Source organism: Felis catus, chromosome E2 (assembly GCF_018350175.1).
Source record: "Felis catus isolate Fca126 chromosome E2, F.catus_Fca126_mat1.0, whole genome shotgun sequence".
Taxonomy (NCBI): Eukaryota; Metazoa; Chordata; class Mammalia; order Carnivora; family Felidae; genus Felis; species Felis catus.
Genome location: NC_058382.1, coordinates 48,110,267 through 48,129,962, shown reverse-complemented (window position 1 = coordinate 48,129,962; position 19,696 = coordinate 48,110,267). Strand labels below are relative to the sequence as shown.

Below are 19,696 nucleotides of genomic sequence, written 5' to 3'. Positions count from 1 at the left end.
GTCAGCACAGAGTCCGATGTAGGGCTTGAACTCATGAACGATGAGATCATGACCTAAGCTGAAAACAAGAGTCCAGTGCTTAACTGAATCAGCTACCTAGGGCCACCTGGCCACCCAGCACCCTTCTTTTTTTTTTTTAATGTTTATTTATTTTTGAGAGAGAGGGAAAGCACAAGTTGGAGAGTGGCAGAGAGGGACACAGAGGATCCAAAGCAGGCTCTGCATTGAGAACACAGGGCCCAAAGGAGGGCTCGAACTCTTAACCATGAGATCATGGCCTGAGCTGAAGTCAGAGGCTCAAATGACTGAGCCACCCAGGCTCCCCGGAATTCTGATTCTTTTTTTTTTTTTTAATGTTTATGGCTGAGAGAAAGAGAGAGAACAAGTACGAGCAGGGAAGGGGCAGAGAGAGAGGGAGACACAGAATGTGAAGCCGACTCCAGGCTTCAAGCTATCAGCACAGAGCCCAATGTGGGGCTCAAACTCATGAGCCACAAGATCATGACCTGAGCCAAAGTCAGATGTTTAACCAACTGAGCCACCCAGGTGCCCATGATTCTTAAAGTAACTATACCAAGTATATCTGGGAAGGGCTGAACATCATGCAAGGATCTAAGTCCAATCAAAGGAGATCAGAAAGAAAGAATAACTAACTTCATTAGTAAAAAGCTGACTACTTGAAAGGAACCACTTCTTTAAACAGCAGCAATGAAAAGAAAACAAAAATGAACCCCCCCCACACACACACACAAACACATACATACACACACACATTCTATCTGGATTACATAGTTACATAGTAGTTACATAGAAAGAAAACAAAATAGGGACACTGGGGGGCTCAGTTGGTTAAACATCTGACTTCAGCTCAGGTCATGATCTCACAGTTTGTGAGTTCAAGACCCACATCAGGGTCACTTTTGTCAGCACAGAGCTGCTTCAGATCCCCTGTCCCCCTCTCTCTCTGCCCCTTCCCTCATGCACTCTCTGTCTCTCAAAAATGAATGAATGAATGAATGAATGAATGAATGAATGAATGAAGGAAAGAAAGAATTCTTGTCAACTTTTAAACTTTCTGATTAGCTAAATTTAACAATCTGGTAGGTGGAAAAACTCGTTGTTTTAATTTGCATAGTCTTAATTATGGGTGATGTTGAACATCTTTTCATCTATTAATTCGATGTGTGTGTGTGTGTAGTTTTTTTCTGTGAGAAGCCTATTTTAGCCTTGGTGGTTTTCCTTTTGAGAAGTTTACCTTTTGGTTATCAATTTGTGAGATCTTTTTGATATTAAGAAAATAGTTTTTGGAACGCCTCCGTGGCTCAGTTGGTTAAGCGTCCAACTTTGGCTCATGTCATGATCTCACAGTTCGTGGGTTTGAGCCCTGTGTTGGGCTCTGTGCTGACAGCTCAGAGCCTAGAGCCTCCTTTGGATTCTGTGTCTCCCTCTCTCTCTGCTCCTCCCCTGCTCACGCACTGTCTCTCTCTCAAAAATAAACATTAAAAAAAATTAGCTTTTTGTCATACATGTTGCACTTTTTTCCTCTTTTAGACATTTGAATTTCTTTATGACTTTTTCCTAAGTCTTTTTTTCTGAGTCTTTATGTAGTCTAATTTAATTCTTTTCTTTATGGCTTTTCCGACCTGGGCCAGTTCACCCCTCCTTAGGCAACCTGGTGGTCCCCCGCTCCCAGGAGGTCACCATATTGATGCCAAACTTAGTGCGGACACCTGATCGGCGTAGCGCGCTACAGCCCAGAACTCCTGGGCTCAAGCGATCCTCCTGCCTCAGCCTCCCGAGTAGCTGGGACTACAGGCGCGCGCCACCGCGCCCTCTTTTCCTTATGACTTTAAAAATAAGTTTATTTATTTTGCAATTACATTCTTATTTCAACTTCCACCTTCCCTTTAAAAAAAATTTTTTTTAACATTTATTTATTTTTGAGACAGAGAGAGACAGAGCATGAACAGGGGAGGGTCAGAGAGAGAGGGAGACACAGAATGTGAAGCAGGCTCCAGGCTCTGAGCTGTCAGCACAGAGCCCAACGTGGGGCTTGAACTCACAGACCATGAGAGCTGACCTGAGCCAAAGTTGGAAGCTTAACTGACTGAGCCACCCAGGCGCCCCATCCACCTTCCTTTTAAAAGTAGCTCCTTTGGGGCGCCTGGGTGGCGCAGTCGGTTAAGCGTCCGACTTCAGCCTGGAGCCTGCTTCACATTCTGTGTCTCCTTCTCTCTCTGCCCCTCCCCCCTTCATGCTCTGTCTCTCTCTGTCTCAAAAATAAATAAACCTTTAAAAAAAAAATTTTTTTTAAAGTAGCTCCTTTGAGGAGGGCACATTTTGGGATGAGCACTGGGTGTTGTATGGAAACCAATTTGACAATAAATTTGATATAAAAAAAAGTAGCTCCTTTCTTAAACAAAGGAGACCATAAATAGGTCTGGCTCATTGTACTATTTAAAATGAGACATACGTGGAAAAGACCTCTCTGACCTCAGCCGTAGCAATCTCTTACTCGACACATCCCCAAAGGCAAGGGAATTAAAAGCAAAAGTGAATTACTGGGACCTTATGAAGATAAAAAGCTTCTGCACAGCAAAGGAAACAACCAACAAAACTAAAAGGCAACCAATGGAATGGGAAAAGATATTCGCAAATGACATATCGGACAAAGGGCTAGTCTCCAAAATCTATAAAGAGCTCACCAAACTCCACACCCGAAAAACAAATAACCCAGTGAAGAAATGGGCAGAAAACATGAATAGACACTTCTCTAAAGAAGACATCCGGATGGCCAACAGGCACATGAAAAGATGTTCAGCGTCGCTCCTTATCAGGGAAATACAAATCAAAACCACACTCAGGTATCACCTCACGCCAGTCAGAGTGGCCAAAACGAACAAATCAGGAGACTATAGATGCTGGAGAGGATGTGGAGAAACGGGAACCCTCTTGCACTGTTGGTGGGAATGCAAATTGGTGCAGCCGCTCTGGAAAGCAGTGTGGAGGTTCCTCAGAAAATTAAAAATAGACCTACCCTATGACCCAGCAATAGCACTGCTAGGAATTTATCCAAGGGATACAGGAGTACTGATGCATAGGGCCACTTGTACCCCAATGTTCATAGCAGCACCCTCAACAATAGCCAAATTATGGAAAGAGCCTAAATGGCCATCAACTGATGAATGGATAAAGAAATTGTGGTTTATATACACAATGGAATATTACGTGGCAATGAGAAAAAATGAAATATGGCCTTTTGTAGCAACGTGGATGGAACTGGAAAGTGTGATGCTAAGTGAAATAAGCCATACAGAGAAAGACAGATACCATATGGTTTCACTCTTATGTGGACCCTGAGAAATTAACAGGAACCCATGGGGGAGGGGAAGGAAAAAAAAAAAAAAAAAAGAAAACAGGTTAGAGTGGGAGAGAGCCAAAGCATAAGAGACTCTTAAAAACTGAGAACAAACTGAGGGTTGATGGGGGGTGGGAGGGAGGAGAGGGTGGGTGATGGGTATTGAGGAGGGCACCTTTTGGGATGAGCACTGGGTGTTGTATGGAAACTAATTTGTCAATAAATTTCACATAAAAAAAAAAATGAGACATACGTGATTTTTTTTCCCTCAGCAATGATACTAAACTACCAGGCCAAAATTTTAGGAAAAATAGGACCTAAAAGATCAATGAGCATGCATGGAAGAACATATATGAACACATATAGAGAAAGTTCACAGAGTTAAATATTACACTGGAATTGTCTGTATCTTGCAGGGAACTTCAGTCCTTGGATGTGGCGATCATGGACTGGTTTCACCCTCAGAAGCCTAGCACAAGCAACTCATTTCTCTTTAGAGGAAAGTACCTGTATATCTAAAAGGTACAGAGATTTCAAAATTTTCAACATTTTTTAGGTACACAGCCCAATATAACCAGGACAAAACTCCATTTATTTGAATGAGCAGATATAAGAAAAACAGAAACAGATTAACAAAGAATTATATACTAGAATCATCACATAGACTGAAAAACAACCACACTTAAAGAAACAAAAGATACTGAGAACAAACTGAGGGTTGATGGGGGGTGGGAGGGAGGGTAGGGTAGGTGATGGGCATTGAAGAGGGCGTCTTTTGGGATGAGCACTGGGTGTTGTATGGAAACTAATTTGACAATAAATTTCATAGAAAGAAAGAAAGAAAGAAAGAAAGAAAGAAAGAAAAGAAAGAAAGAAAAAGAAAGAAAGCAAGCAAAAAAGAAAGATGAACTTGAAGCTACACAAAAGGAGTGGGAAATCAAAGATCTAGAAAATGTGAAAAAGATCTTATGTGGATCCTGAGAAACTTAACAGAAACCCCTGGGAGAGGGGAAGGGAAAAAAAAAAAAAGAGGTTAGAGTGGGAGAGAGCCAAAGCATAAGAGACTCTTAAAAACTGAAAACAAACTGAGGGTTGATGGGGGGTGGGAGGGAGGGGAGGGTGGGTGATGGGTATTGAGGAGGGCACCTTTTGGGATGAGCACTGGGTGTTGTATGGAAACCCATTTGACAATAAACTTCATATATTGAAAAAAATTTTAAAAAAGAATGTACAGAAAAAAAAAGAAAATGTGAAAAAGAGTCACACTCTAGGCTCTTATAGAAATAAAATAAAATCAAATCACCTAAAATTTTAAATCTCTAAAAATGATATTAATAAGATAATTTTAATAATTTTATGAAAAATTAGTTAAATGGAATGTGGTTCTGAAAATACAAAAGGCAATGAAGAAGTAAAAATATATGAAAAATGAACAATGAATGAGTAAAAGACTAGGTAGATGGAGTGAAAATGTATAAAAGTGTTTAATTGGAAACTTGGAGAAGAAATATATAATAAAGCAAAGACAGTATTTCAAGAGATGATGGTTATGAGTTTTCTAGGATTGATTAAATGTATCACTTTACAATTCAAAAAGCCCAACAAATGTCAGGTGGAATAACTTAAGAGAAATTAATACATGAATATATTGTAGTAAAAGAAAACTAAAGAAAACCAAAGACAGAGAAAATCCTAAAAAGAGCCAGAGGAAAAGATAGATATATCTTCAAAAGAGACAGATTATCTTCAAAAGGATGCATGGTTAGAAATACAGCTAACTTTTCAACTGAAACAATGGAAACTAAAAAACAAACAAACAAAAATGGAATGGCTTCTTCAATGTGATGAAGTAAAAAACAATGCCAACCAAAAAGTTATAGTTTTTCATTCTTTTTTTGTCTATAAATATCTTTGGTTTTCTCTTTATTTTTAAGGATTTTGTCAAAAAGTAAAGGATTATAAATCAGCATTATTTTTCTTTCAGCACTTGAATAATACCATGTTACTATCTTCTGGCTTCATAATTTCAGCTGAAAAGTTTCTCATCAGTATTATTAGTATGCCCTCTAAGGTAATGTGTCTTTTTTTCTTCTGACTGCTATTATGACATCCTCTTTGCTTTAGTTTTCAGTAGTATTTGTACTAACAAGTGGTTGCTAAGCTTTGTGAACCATGAATTAATGTCATTCAGCATTTTGGGAAAATTCTCAGCCATTATCTCTTAAAATATTTTCTTACCCCACTCTCTCCTCTATTTATAAAACTCCAATTATATGCATGTTGACCTTTTGACTGTGTCCTGCATGGCTTTTACTTTCTGCTCTATTTTTTTTCCCATTCTTTTTTGTTTCTCTCTGTGCTTCAGTTCAGATATTTTCAAGTTTACTAGCTCTGTCTCCTGCTATGTACATTCTACTATTAAGCTAATAAAATTAGTTTTTCATTTCCAACATTGTATTTTCAGTATAACATTGGTATTAAAATAGGCCAATACATAAACGGATTACACTTCTGAATATCAATGTAAAGTCCTAAATAAAAAATTAACAATCATAATTCATCAACACATTAAAAGATACTTCACAACCAAATGGAGTTTATTTCAGGAATGAAAAGATGGCTCACTATTAGAAAATCTATTAATACAGAATAGATCTAAGAAGAAAAATTATATAATGTTCTCCATTGATGCTGAAAAAGAATTTGACAAAATTCAAACCATATTTTCTATTTTAAAAATTCAATAATATAGGAACTGAGAGAATTAAAACACAGTATAAAGTCTAATTAAAATGGCATTAAGAGGGGTGCCTGGGTGGCACAGTCGGTTAAGCGTCCGACTTCAGCCAGGTCACAATCTCGCGGTCCGTGAGTTCGAGCCCCACGTCAGGCTCTGGGCTGATGGCTCGGAGCCTGGAACCTGTTTCCGATTCTGTGTCTCCCTCTCTCTCTACCCCTCCCCCATTCATGCTCTGTCTCTCTCTGTCCCAAAAATAAAAAATAAACGTTGAAAAAAAAAAAAGTTAAAATAGGCCCAAATACATGTTGGAGTGTATTATATTACAAAGTCAATTTTGTAATTGACCAAATCACTGGTGTAACAATAAACTTTTTGTAAAAAAAAAAAAAAAGTGCCTTTGGGACAACTTGGTAATCATAGGAAGAAACATATCCTACATCTAACAATAGAATAGATGTCAAATGAATAAAATATTTAAGTGTTCAACATGAAACCATAAAAGTAGAACAATACACAGTATTTGTAACTTTACAGGGGAAAGTTTTCTAACCATGTCTCAAAATCCAGATTCCTCTAAAACATATTAAGAAATTTTATTACATAAAAATGAAAAAAGAAACTTTTCATGGTGCAAAAAATTTAAGTAAAAACAAAAGAAAAAAAAGTGGTTAAAATATTTGTACCACTGGGAATGCAAGCTGGTGCAGCCACTCTGGAAAGCAATATGGAGGTTCCTCAAAAAACTAAAAATAGAACTATCCTACAACCCAGCAATTGCACTACTAGGCATTTATCCACAGGATACAGGTGTCCTGTTTCTTTTTTTTTGACTAAACTTTATTTTATTTATTTTTTTTTTTTTATTTTTGGGACAGAGAGAGACAGAGCATGAACGGGGGAGGGGCAGAGAGAGAGGGAGACACAGAATCGGAAACAGGCTCCAGGCTCTGAGCCATCAGCCCAGAGCCTGACGTGGGGCTCGAACTCACGGACTGCGAGATCGTGACCTGGCTGAAGTCGGACGCTTAACTGACTGCGCCACCCAGGCGCCCCACAGGTGTCCTGTTTCAAAGGGATACATGCACCCCCATGTTTATAGTAGCACTATCAACAATAGCCAAAGTATGGAGAGAGCCCAAATGTCCATCGATGGATGAATGGATTAAGATATATATATACACCATATATATACACACACCATATATATATATACATATATATATATATACCATATACACACACCATATATATATATATATATATATATACACACACACCATATATATATATATATATATACACACACACCATATATATATATATATATATATATATACATATATATATATATATATACACCACATACACACACACCATATATATATATATATATATATATATATATATATATATATATACACACACCATATATATATACTGGAGTGTTACTCAGCAATCAAAAAGAATGAAATCTTGCCATTTGCAACTACGTGGATGGAACTGGAGGGTATTATGCTAAGTGAAATTAGTCAGAGAAGGACAGATATCATATGACTTCACTCATATGAGGACTTTAAGAGACAAAACAGATGAACATAAGGGAAGGGAAACAAAATTAATATAAAAACAGGGAGGGGGACAAAACAGAAGAGTCTCATAAATGTAGAGAACAAACAGAGGATTACTGGAGGGGGTGTGTAAGGGGGGATGGGCTAAATGGGTGAGGGGCACTAAGGAATCTACTCCTGAAATCATTGTTGTGCTATATGCTAACTAATTTGGAAGTAAATTTAAAAAAATAAAAAATAAAATTGTAAAAGGTGAGATGGAAAGATCTCCAGGGTATATGATTAAGTGAAAAAAAGTAAGGTTTAGAACAATTCATAGTGTGCTGTTTTTATGTAAGGAGGGAAATTAAGAATATGCATTCATGTTTGCATCTATTTGCATAAAAACACTGGAATAAAATTAGAGCTGTGTGGGGTGAATGAGGTAAAGTAGAAATGACACCTTTCAATATAAACTTTTGATTTTTGAACACATGAATACATTACTCATCCAAAACTTTAATGTAAGGAAGCATTATAGGGCCTTCAGGAAACATGTAAAGCTGTCAGATAGCAATAGTAATGAGAGAAATATACACTAAAATACTATTTTGTAACAATTAGATTAACAAAATTCAAACAGTTTGAAATGCTGCTTGGTACTCTATTGGCAAGATGTGGAAAAAACAAGAATTTCCATATAATGCTGATGAAAATACAAATTGGTACAACCACCTGACTAACCAACTTAGTTTCCAATAAAGCTCAAGACACACTTGCTGTATAACTCTGCAATTGCACTTCCTAAAGACAATCTCATCCAGCTGCACAAGACATATACAGAGATACTCACTGTGGCACTGTTTGTAATAGCAAAAAACTGGGAAGAACATACTAATATTCAGTAGGAGAATAGGTAGATTATAGCATGTTCATGGTGTTAAAATGAATCACAGCTATTTGTGTCTATGTGTCTAGATATTTAAAACATAAGGTTGAATGAAAAAGTCGAGTCGGGAAATGGTATATACAGTATGATATCACTTATGTGAAGTTTAAAACTACTCAAGACAATAGATACATTGTTTATGGATACATATGTAAAAATAGCATTAAAATGTACCCAATACAGTTCCTCTGAGGACCAAGCCATGGGAATTAGATCAGGAAAGAATAATGAGAGAACTTCAAATCTATTATCAGTTTAGTTTTCCATAAAACATCTGAAAGAAATGTGTACAGCAAAATGTTGAGATGTGTTAAATATAATGGCTGTTGGTTATATTATTTCTGTGCTTCTGTAGTTATTTGAAGTTATTTCATTGCTTAAAATCTAATCAAGGGAAAAGATCCAAGGGCTTACTTATTTCATACAAATCTAGGGTCAGAGGGACTAATGTCACCAATTTGAGTTGCTCACTGCAAAACTGTTTTCCAGAAATATAGCAAGAGCCATTATACTCTCTTTGAAAACCATCTAATATTGATTTTTTTCAATCTATCTTCCCCAAATCATCAGATCCACGAAGTAAAGAAAGCAGTAACTCCTGTCTTATTTCTACAACCTTAGAAAGTGTTCCCAATCCCAAGCTACTAAGAAAACAGATAGGATGAAAGGAATATTATGCCTGTGAGAATGGATAAGGTTGCTGTTGCCAGCATTGGAATTTTTGTGTCTCCTTGGAAGGCCTGTTCCCACTTTGCTTCCTTTTTAGTTTCTGGGGTTGAACGTTGTAATCATTGTAGATGAGGTTAACCACGGTCATTTATTATGTCCTAGTAAAAATATGTTTTGTGGAAGTCTCATTACATCTTGCCATTACATTTTGCTACTATCAAACAAACAAAAAAGAACAAAAAAAAGAACAAAATTAATTTTACAAAAAAAAATATGAAGCCAACTATATACACAATACATTTCATACTGTGGTTTCAGTACTTTCAGACAACAGAGGGTAATAAATAAAATGTATGAGTGGAGCCATAAATTCTCTAGCAACTAGCAGGTTGATGGAAAGGGTGTTTCTCATCTCTTCATCACAGCAGGGTCAAATTCACCATGCAAGTGAATTGCTGAATCAAACTTCATCAGAAGTGCTCATTCTCTGAAGGGCTCAGGAAACAACTTACTAGACTTGACTGAGCTTACCCAGCACATCGCGGCAATGCAAAGTCAGTATTCCCCATCTATACGGAAGGTAGTGTACGATTGAAAAAGTATGCTGGCCTCAGAGGGTGCCAAAGACCTGGGTTCAAGTTCCAGCTTTACTTAGGTATACGGTCATTTAATGTCTCTGGGCCTTAGTTTACTTGTCATTAAAATAAAGGGAGTTAAATAAACACAAAGAACAATATGGTGGCTGCCAGAGGGGAGGGAAGTGGGGGGGGGGCAAGATGAAGTAAATGAAGGGTATTAAGAGGTACAAATTTTCAGTTATAAAATTATCACAGGGATGAAAAGTAGAGAATAGGGAATACAGTCAGTAATACTGCAGTAATTTTGTATGGTGACAGATGGCAACTATACTTACCATGGCAAACAATTTGTAATGTATATAAATGTCCAGTCACCATGTTGTACACCCTAAACTACTATGTTGTATGTCAACTATACATCAATTAAAAGTTTTTTTAATAAAATAAATGGAGTTAAGAAAAGTCCTCTAATGTCCCTTTAAATACAAACACCTAATGACTTGAGTCTCTACTTGCTATGTAATTTACAGAAACCTCATTCCACCTTCCTAACAATCTCTAACCATCAGTGTGTCCAAACTTCTGCTATTCCCTATCCTCAGCTATGGAATAAGAAATGAAGAAAAGAAAACTAGGTCAAGGAATGTTTCCATTGCTTCTGAAACCACGTTACAACATTTACTCTTTTGTAATAACTATGTTCTGCTAGGTTTTCTAATTATAACAGCACACACTTACAATTAACTATAATAACCACACAATTGAAACAAAGCTTATGCAGCCAAGCCTGCATAGGTATGCTCAGATACATATTACTTAGTAGTTTCAACCGTAAGATAACATATTGCACTCAATTACTTACTATGTTGTATTTTGGTATTCCTTTATTGACCTTTAGGAGAAAAAAAAAGAACTTCTTTGTGGTTTATTAGAGTAAAATATAAAATGACTGTAAAGCTGTCCTGTGAAGTACTAATATTATGATTACTTGTATCTTTAATAATAATACATTATCATGCCTTTGGGGAAAGGAGCCTTTTTGCCAACTTCTGACATCTGAATTGAAATAGCTCCTCTTCAGTAAGAGACATAATACTTTTAAAATGCTGAGTAAGTGCATCAGCTCTATTTCCTGATTATGCCAGTGGTTAATGTCACCTTTAAGGTGACAGCAACCTCACCAGGGATTGAATAAAAAACAGTGCTATGGTCCTACTTCGGGGGTTCATTCAAGTAACCAAAGGTTTAATAAGAATGTCTTTTTTCTTAAAGCCTGTCTGAATACTAATATCTCCATGAACCCTTAGATTATATAAAGTTTCTCAACATCCAGTTCAAAGTGCAAAATTTAAGCAATTACCATTTGCTTGTCTTTTATTAGTCAAATAATATTTTCACTTCTCAGTTTTATTGAAATGATAGAACTAGTTTACTCAACTGTTCTGTTTTTTGTTTCTGTTTCTGTTTTATTTTGTTAAGAATGTAGTCTTGAGTAGTTGTTGTTTGTTTTTTTTTTTTGGAAGATTTTATTTTTAAGTAATCTCTACACCCAACATGGGGCTTGAACTCACAACCTTGAGATCAAGAGTCACACACTCCACCAACTGGGCCAGCCAGGCACCCCTTGAGTAACTGTGTTCTTAATCTCTTCAGGAGGAATTAGTTTATAAAAGGTATGAAGTTACTTCAGCTCTTCTGTTTTAGACCATAATAAAAAGGTAACTAAATCATTTCTGGGCTAAAATCAATTCCCTAAACAACTTGGCTTTACCACAGAAGAGCATATGCATAAGAAAGGAGGGAAGAGTTCTGGGTCAGGTATACACTGATAAGTAAAATATTAGATTGTGGTGAAATCTACACTCAACCTTGTTAACGGCTAGAGCACTGGTTCAAACTCTGATTGCCAAAAAAGCAAAATCTCCTAGCTGTTTAATCAAGAATGGAGGGCAAGCAACTGAAGGGCATAAACACAACTGTGAGAAATGTGATTGAGTACTTCCCACTGAGGATTATCAATGCTCCTCCTTCTGGAATATTGTTTGGGGAAGTGTGAAAAAAACCCATGCTAAATGTCCCTCCTCAAATCAATTCATACTTAAACAGCTGCAGAAAGTTCAGTCAGATGCTTATTTAGTGAAAAGAGAAGGCAATGATCATAGCTGCATGGAAAAGCTCCATGATTAATTAATTGTGTTTAGACAGTCATTACTGTTTTTCACTAATGAAAGGTTATAGGTTCTGGTCATTGATAACCCACAATAAAGATGAAAGCATATTCTTATTAGCTGTTCATTTCATGTAAAGAAAAATGCTACAAGAGAGTTTACCTACTTCTATCCGCAATCTTTAGAAAATGACTTCATTTGTGAACCAAAGTCTACAACAAACCTCACAGTGTGGAAATAAACTTTGCCACAGTGATTAAATTTTAGTACACAGATATTCATTTCCTTTAGCACAGGACTACAAATGTAAGTATGGGTGCCAATCCAAATACTTACCTAAAAGTAAAATCCAGATTGAGGGCCACTGAGAGAAAGCAGCTGCATTTCAAAGTCAACGGATTAAGGGAGTAAAAATGCACAGGGAGTGATACAACAGATTAGAGAGATGACCCACTCTGGTGGAGAAATCACCGCACAGGAGGTTAGAGTTCGAGCCTGGGTTCTAATAGTGCTTCTGGCTCCATATGCAACGTTGGGCAAGCCACTTAATTTCTTAAAGCTTCAGTTTTTCATTTGTAAAATCTAAAAACTAGATTTGATTATTAGTTAGATCTTCTCTCAAGCTTTGATTCTATTGATCTATGAGCACTCTAAGCTGTTAGCCTCAAAACCCAACCAAATAAAATTTTTTGACATTATACTCCTACCATGTGTACTTGTTTATAAATTATATATATACTATACATAATATACTAGAGTACGCATATGTGAAATGTATTAAAAATATGACTCAGGGGCAATTGGGTGGCTGAGTCAGTTTAGTGTCCGACTTCGGCTCAGGTCATGATCTCACAGTTCATGAGTTCAAGCCCCACGTCGGGCTGTGCTGACAGCTCAGAGCCTGGAGTCTGCTTCGGATTCTGTGTCTCCCTCTTTCTCTGCCCCTCCCCTGCTTGCACTCTCTCTCTCAAAAATAAATACATATTTAAAAAAATATGATCCAAAATATTTAAAAAGATGAGTTAAACATGAATAATATCTTAAAGATAACTTACTTGATGTGTTTACCAACAAAAGATTGACTACACTTCATTCTTGTGATATAGTATCAAAACATGATTCTAAGGCCACATTTTTTTCCAATACTTAATTTTAGGGTTTGACATTAACAAAAATGATACTCACAAAGATACAGAGATCCAGATGGAAGAAATGTATCAGTGACTGAATTTATTAACACTCATACTTTTCACTTTCATCCAGTATCAACACTAACAACACAAAGGCTCTTGTTGAAATTCATGAAAGAAGAAAGAAAGAAAGAAAGAGGAGAAAAGGCAGAAATTACCAATACCGGTAATGAAAGAGGAGATATCACTATAGATCCTACAGACACTACAAAGTTTGGGGTTATTATGATAAACTTTATGTCAACAAATTAAAATTTTTAGATTAAATGCAAAGATTCCTTGAAAAAGTTTACCAAAAATTATACAAGAAAAAAAAAAAGAAACATTTGAGTAGATCTAAGTGTACTAAATAAGTTGAATAACTGAATAACTTACAACCTTCATACAAAAAAAGTCTCCAGGCCCAGATAGCTTGAAAAATGAATTTTTCAATCACTTAAAGAAAAAATAACATGAATATTAGAAATGACAACAAAACCCTTCCAGAGAATAAAAAAAGTAGAATAATTCCCTACTTGTTTTATGAGACCAATTTGTTTTTTCAGATTAAAGACAAAGCCATTACATGAAAAGGTGAAATCATATATGATCATCTCAAAAAATACGGAAGTAATGGATGAAAGTCAATACCTGTTCAAAATTAAAGGTCTTAGAAACCTAGAGATAGAAAGGAATTTTCTTAATCTGATAAAGTGCCCACCAAAAGCATCATACTAAATGATGAAACACTGAGTATTTCCCCTCTGAGACTGAGAGCAAGAGAAGGATGTTTGCCATCATCACTACCATTGAACGCTGTGCTAAAGGCCTAGCTCTGCAAGAAAGAATAAGAAATAAAAGGCTTAAGGATTGAAAAAGAATAAAATTATCATTATTTGCAGATGACCTGATTGTATATATACAAAATCTAAAATCATCTACAGATAAACTGAGTCAGGAAGTTAATTTATCAGGGTGAGAAGATATAAAAGACCGATATACAAAAGTCAACTCCTTTTTTGATATACCCTCCAAAATTAAGAAAATAAAATTAGAAGAAAAATACCATACTATCTATAAGAGGAAAAAATGATAAAGTGTACTTCATAAAAATTAAATTATTTTGCTAATGAAAAAACACCATTAAGAAAATTAGAAAAATAATCCACTGTGAGGAGATATTCACAATAATTATTTGTGAAAGACTTATATTGAGAATATATTTTAAAAAACCACAAGTCAAAAGCAAAAGGACAAACAACCCCATAAAGAATAGGCAAAAAAAATCTGAATACACATGAGAACAGAAGACATAAAAAGGTCCAAAGCACATGAAAAGGCACTCGACATTATTAGTCATATACAGAAATGCCAATTAAAAATCAAATACATAGGCTTTTGATGACATTTGGCTGGTGATAACTTCATACCCAGTAGGATGACTAAAAATAAAAGACTGACAATGACGAAGAGTTGATGAGAATGTGGAGTAACTGGAGCCCTCATCCACTGACAGTGTTGGGGGGGCGGGTTGCGGTATGGAAAATGCTTCAACCACTTTAGGAAACTGCTTGGAAGTTTTGCAGAAAGTTAAGCAGTTAAGCATATACCTACTCTAGGACCCAGCAGCTCCACTCCTAAACATTGACCTGAGCAAAGTAAAAACATGCACACATACAACTCGTACAAGAATTGTTATTAAAGCTTTGTTCATAATCGCCCCAAACTTCAAACGGTCTAAAGTTACACTAACAGGAAAGTGAATGAACTGTGTATAACTGTACAGTGGAATGCTTCTCAGGAGCAAATAGGGAATTTCTGATACATGCAACAACATGCATAAATGTCAAAGACATTATGTTGAGTGAAAGAAACCAGACACAAAAGAGGATGTGCTATGTGAGCACATTTATTTGAAGTCCAAGAACAAGCAATATTAATATGGAGTGACAGGACCCCAAAAGTCTAGGATAGGGATGGAGAGACTGATTGGAGAGGGCATGAGGGACTCTCGGAAGCCGTGGATATTCTCTGTCTCACAGGGAGTGGTGGTTACACAGGTATTTACACGTGAAAAAACTCATCAAACTGTACAGTGAACATCTGTGCATTTTATTGTGCCTAAACTATACCTCAATAAAAATGTAATTAAAAAATCACTTACACAAACATACAAAATATTGAATGTATAGGAATAAATCTAACCACAGTGTTTGAGACTTCTACCCAGAAAACTGCTGAGAGAAACTAGAGAAAACGTAAATACATGAAGGGCTAAACTGTGTTTATAATATGATATATGGAGAGGATTACAGAATAGTAGGAAATAAATAATGTTGAACGATGTGAAAAAAGACATAAATTAGAGTCAATTTTACCAGCAAATTAAACTGAGGTTTGAAATAACCAAACTTCTCAACAAAATACTTTTTAAACTACTTTAAAATTGATCCCTAACCCTATAGGATAATAAGAACATCAAAGTGAGGTGAAGAATTGTAGGAAATAATGTGGTACCAAGGCTGTCTTTTGTGGTAATGGCTTCTGTTAACCCTTGAGCCTCTCCTTTAACTACTGCATTGTGTGCATATGATGGCAGATAAAGTCGAGGGCCTGCCTGAAGTGGGGATGCTAAATCCAGAATTTACAAAACACAAAAGGGCAGGAGATATGATGGGGTTCAGCACACACTGTCCCAAAATATGGCACACCTCGGCATACTATTTCAAGCGGAAGGAATCCGAGAAACGGCAGATAAGAAAGGACTTTCTGATCTTCCACTGAAGCAGGCCGTAAGACCCACATGTGAGAAGTACCCTCCTGTACTTGGATGAAAGGAGCAGACTTGTCTGGAGACAGAGGGACATTGAGAGGAAGTTGTTTTCCCAAGTTTACTACACTTAGCTCATACCCCTTTTGGTCCTAACACATTTTTCCACAACTCTACTCTTCATCAAACCTAGCAAAAAAATACCCAGGTTTAACTACTTCTTCAAGGTCTTCATTTCTTTCTGAAAGCTCCCATGCCAAGGTGAGATGGGGAAATGGAAGGACCCCATAAAAATCAGCTTTTGTTCTTCTTCCTGCTTTCTGTTCTTGCCAGGACATGCAAGCCCAGCCCACTTTACACATGCCTCAGAATGCCCTCCTGGTAAGGGACAAGGAGTTCATGATTCCTCTAGAATAGATGATATCTAAGGCAGGGCCAGGTGAGAAGGACGTGAGGAAGCCAGCATATGTGCATTCCAGACCGAGGCTCTATACATCTTGATGCCAAGGTTCCCTGGCTCCAAGAATAATACCTGGGCCTTGGTCTTCTAACCAGTTCCTGGATGCCTGAGGGGACACGTATACCAGAATCCGAACAAAGACAACACCCCCTCCTTCCCTTTCTGAGTTTGTCGAATGCTGTGTCTGTATCTGAGCTCTCTATATCTTCAATAAATTCTGCTCTTATTTCCTGTGGGCTCATGTTTGATTTCCATCCTACATGAAGCCGAGGAGCCTCTTGGCTGCTCCTGCAGGACCCCTCTGGGTCTCCAGACTCAGCCTGCCTGCATCAAAGGAAAACTTATATTAAATAAATGTATGCTTTTCTCTTCTTGATCTGTCTTTTGTTACAGGGCTCCACCCAAAAGCCTAGAAGGGTAGAGGAAAAATATGTTTTTCCTCCCCTATAGATACTGTGGTTGAAAACCATCATAAACAATAAACAGAAACTAAATAAATAAATAAATAAATAAATAAATAAGCGGATATAATATATTTAAGTGATGAGATGCAGAACGAAAATAACGATAACATATTTAAGAAACAAAAGGGAAACTTGAAAAATGAAAGAGTAGAGAGCAATCAGATTTAAGAACAGATTTAATCAAGAACCAAATAAAATTTCAGAAAGCAAAATACATACAAGAATGGAAAAATTAAAACTCAGCAGATGAGGGGTGCCTGGGCGGCTCATTCGGTTAAGCGTCCAACTCCGGCTCAGGTCATGATCTCACAGTTCATGGGTTTGAGCCCTGCGTCAGGCTCTATGCTGACAGCTCAAAGACTGGAGCCTGCTTCAGATTCTGTGTCTCCCTCTCCCTCTGCCCTCCCCCTGCTCGCTTGCTCTCTCTTTCTCTCAAAAACAAATAAACATTAAAAAAAAAAACAAAAAAACCTCAGCAGATGAGACTTCATGGAAGAGGGAATTAGTGAATGGAGAAGAAAGTATCCAGAGAAGTGTTACAGAGTCAAAGAGATGGAAAACATAAAATAAAGGTTAAAAGGAATAAATAGTAAAGTAGTAATAGAAACAGAACAATAGAGTAACTAATTGGAATTCCAGAACAAGATAATAGAAGGGAGAAGAGCCAATAATCTATATGGGGAACAAAAATTAAACACAGCCCCTACCTCACACATATACATATATGAATTCAAAGATCACCCATCAACCTAAACATTGAAGCTACAACTATTACCCTCTAAAAGTAAACATAGGAGACTATGTTTGTGATCTTGGAGAAGATAATCATTTCTTAGCAAGAAGGCAAAAAGCATTCATCTTAAAGGAATATCATTGGGAATGCTGACTTTATCAAAGTTAAAAATTTCTGCTGATCAAGAAACATGAAGGGAATGAAAAGGCAAGCTACGGACTGGAAGAATGGATTAACGGCACATATATCTGACAAATGGTTAGTACTGAGAATATCAAGTTATAAAGTACTCTTACAAATTAATAATAAAAGAAAAACAACTCAATAAAAAATGAGCAAGACTTCAACAGACACTTCATTAAAAAAGATATATGAATGGCCAGGAAGCACAGGAAAAGGTGCTCAACATCATTAATCAGATGAAAATTAAAACCACTAGAGGACCTAGCTTGACACTACTTGCATGTCTAAAATGATCAAGACAACACTATGTGGTAGCAGGAGGGAAAAAAAGACAACACTTTATTGGCAAGGATGTGAAGCAATTGGAAGTCACACACTTTGTTGGTGGGAGTGTAAAATGACACAACTACTTCGGAAAAATGGATGTCCCTGCTGTGTTATAAACTGTGCTTTTTACCTTCCTCTCTTGTATTACATGGGCCAAAGCTTTCCCCTTTGTGCTTAAGCTGGTTCAGATCAGGTTTGTCTTGAGAGCAGCCAGGGAATTCCGTCCTACACTAAAAGATAAGATACGTGGATGGTACCACTGGGTATGTGTCGCTGTTATGCCAGGCAATGTGGAACTTGGACCGCTTAACCACAGGTCCATAGGCAAGGACTCGAACGTCCCGCTCAGATACGCATCCACAAAGCCAGAAAGTCTGAACTGTGAACTACATGTCATTTGTTACTCTTTCCCTGGCTGTGCCCTTGTGTTTTCTGCCTACAGTGGCCTTCTGATGCAGACAATCTGGGTCAATAAACATGAATGGTTAAAGAAGAAGGGAGAGGAAAATGAGAAAAATCATGAAATAATAAATGGCAATGGTAAAATATTAATTTGGAAAACAACTTTGGGGACTTGCATAATGTACATGCAGTCCACACAACCATAAATTAAATATTAGCAAAAACAACTGTATAATTTTCATGATTATACAGACTGTGGCCTTCAAAAAATGCTAGTGGCAGTAGACACAGTACTACATTTAAGTAAGACATTAAGTAAGATACTTGCACATTCCAAGAATTAAAGCAGCTGGGCCTTACATAGACTAGTGGGTACACACAAGAACATTCTGAATTGGAGTTCACATTTTTATGATGTTAGACAAATGCAGTAATAAATCAAATGGAAAACATGGTATTAATTTACCTTCAAGTCCCATGTACATATAAATAACCTTAAACTATCTGTGTGACTGCAGGGTATACTTTCCTTCCAGAGCTCTGTATTTCTCAGGCTTTCAAGCACTGGAGAAACCAGTCAGGTGGGACATATATCTGGATCAACATTATTTCTGTTGGAGACATTCATTCTTCGGTTCTTTACCTTGTGGCTCTTAGCTTACTCTAATGCAGCCAAAAGAACCACCTGCTACTTTGCTTCACCATATTTTCCACTTGACCTTTCTTAACATGTAGAACTTTGGACAAAGAATAACACATACCTGTGTCATAATGCACAATAAGTCTTTTGCTGTGATTGCCCACAGTCTGTGGCTCAAAGTCCACTTCCAGTTGCATGGACTCTCCCACATTAAGAGTTCCAACAGGTGGCTCTACGGAGAAAGGCCTGCAGCACACATGGAGACGCACCATCAGAACACATCCTGACACGTGTGAGAGGAGGAGAAGATACAGACAGGACTTGTAGCTCTGTAGACAGCTCAGACCCCCCGCCCCAACTGAATGAATCAGAAGTACAGTATACTTTACCCCCTAATGTGAAAGATTTGGATTTTAAGGTTAAAATAGCAGTAACAGATCAACAAGTCTAAGAGAAATTTAAATGGTATCATAATATTCTTGTTTGTGTCCTTGCCTTTCAGCCATTCTTTTAGCATTCATTGAGTGATTCCAGCGGTC

The 19,696-nt window shown here is 37.0% G+C and overlaps 1 protein-coding gene across 30 annotated transcripts in view; it reads right to left on the bottom strand.

Moving 5' to 3' along the window:
• HYDIN (HYDIN axonemal central pair apparatus protein) overlaps positions 1-19,696 on the bottom strand; it is a 433,865-nt gene that overhangs the window by 272,646 nt on the left and 141,523 nt on the right. For 26 of the 30 annotated variants that reach the window (XM_045046329.1, XM_045046327.1, XM_045046336.1 and 23 more), the window contains one exon: positions 19,279-19,403. In XM_045046329.1, coding sequence (XP_044902264.1) covers positions 19,279-19,403 — 125 coding nt within the window. Of the gene's footprint in view, positions 1-10,703; positions 10,725-12,345; positions 12,570-13,194; positions 16,902-19,278; positions 19,441-19,696 lie in introns of those variants that run through there. The other 4 variants (XM_045046338.1, XM_045046341.1, XM_045046340.1 and 1 more) reach the window with 4 other exon arrangements.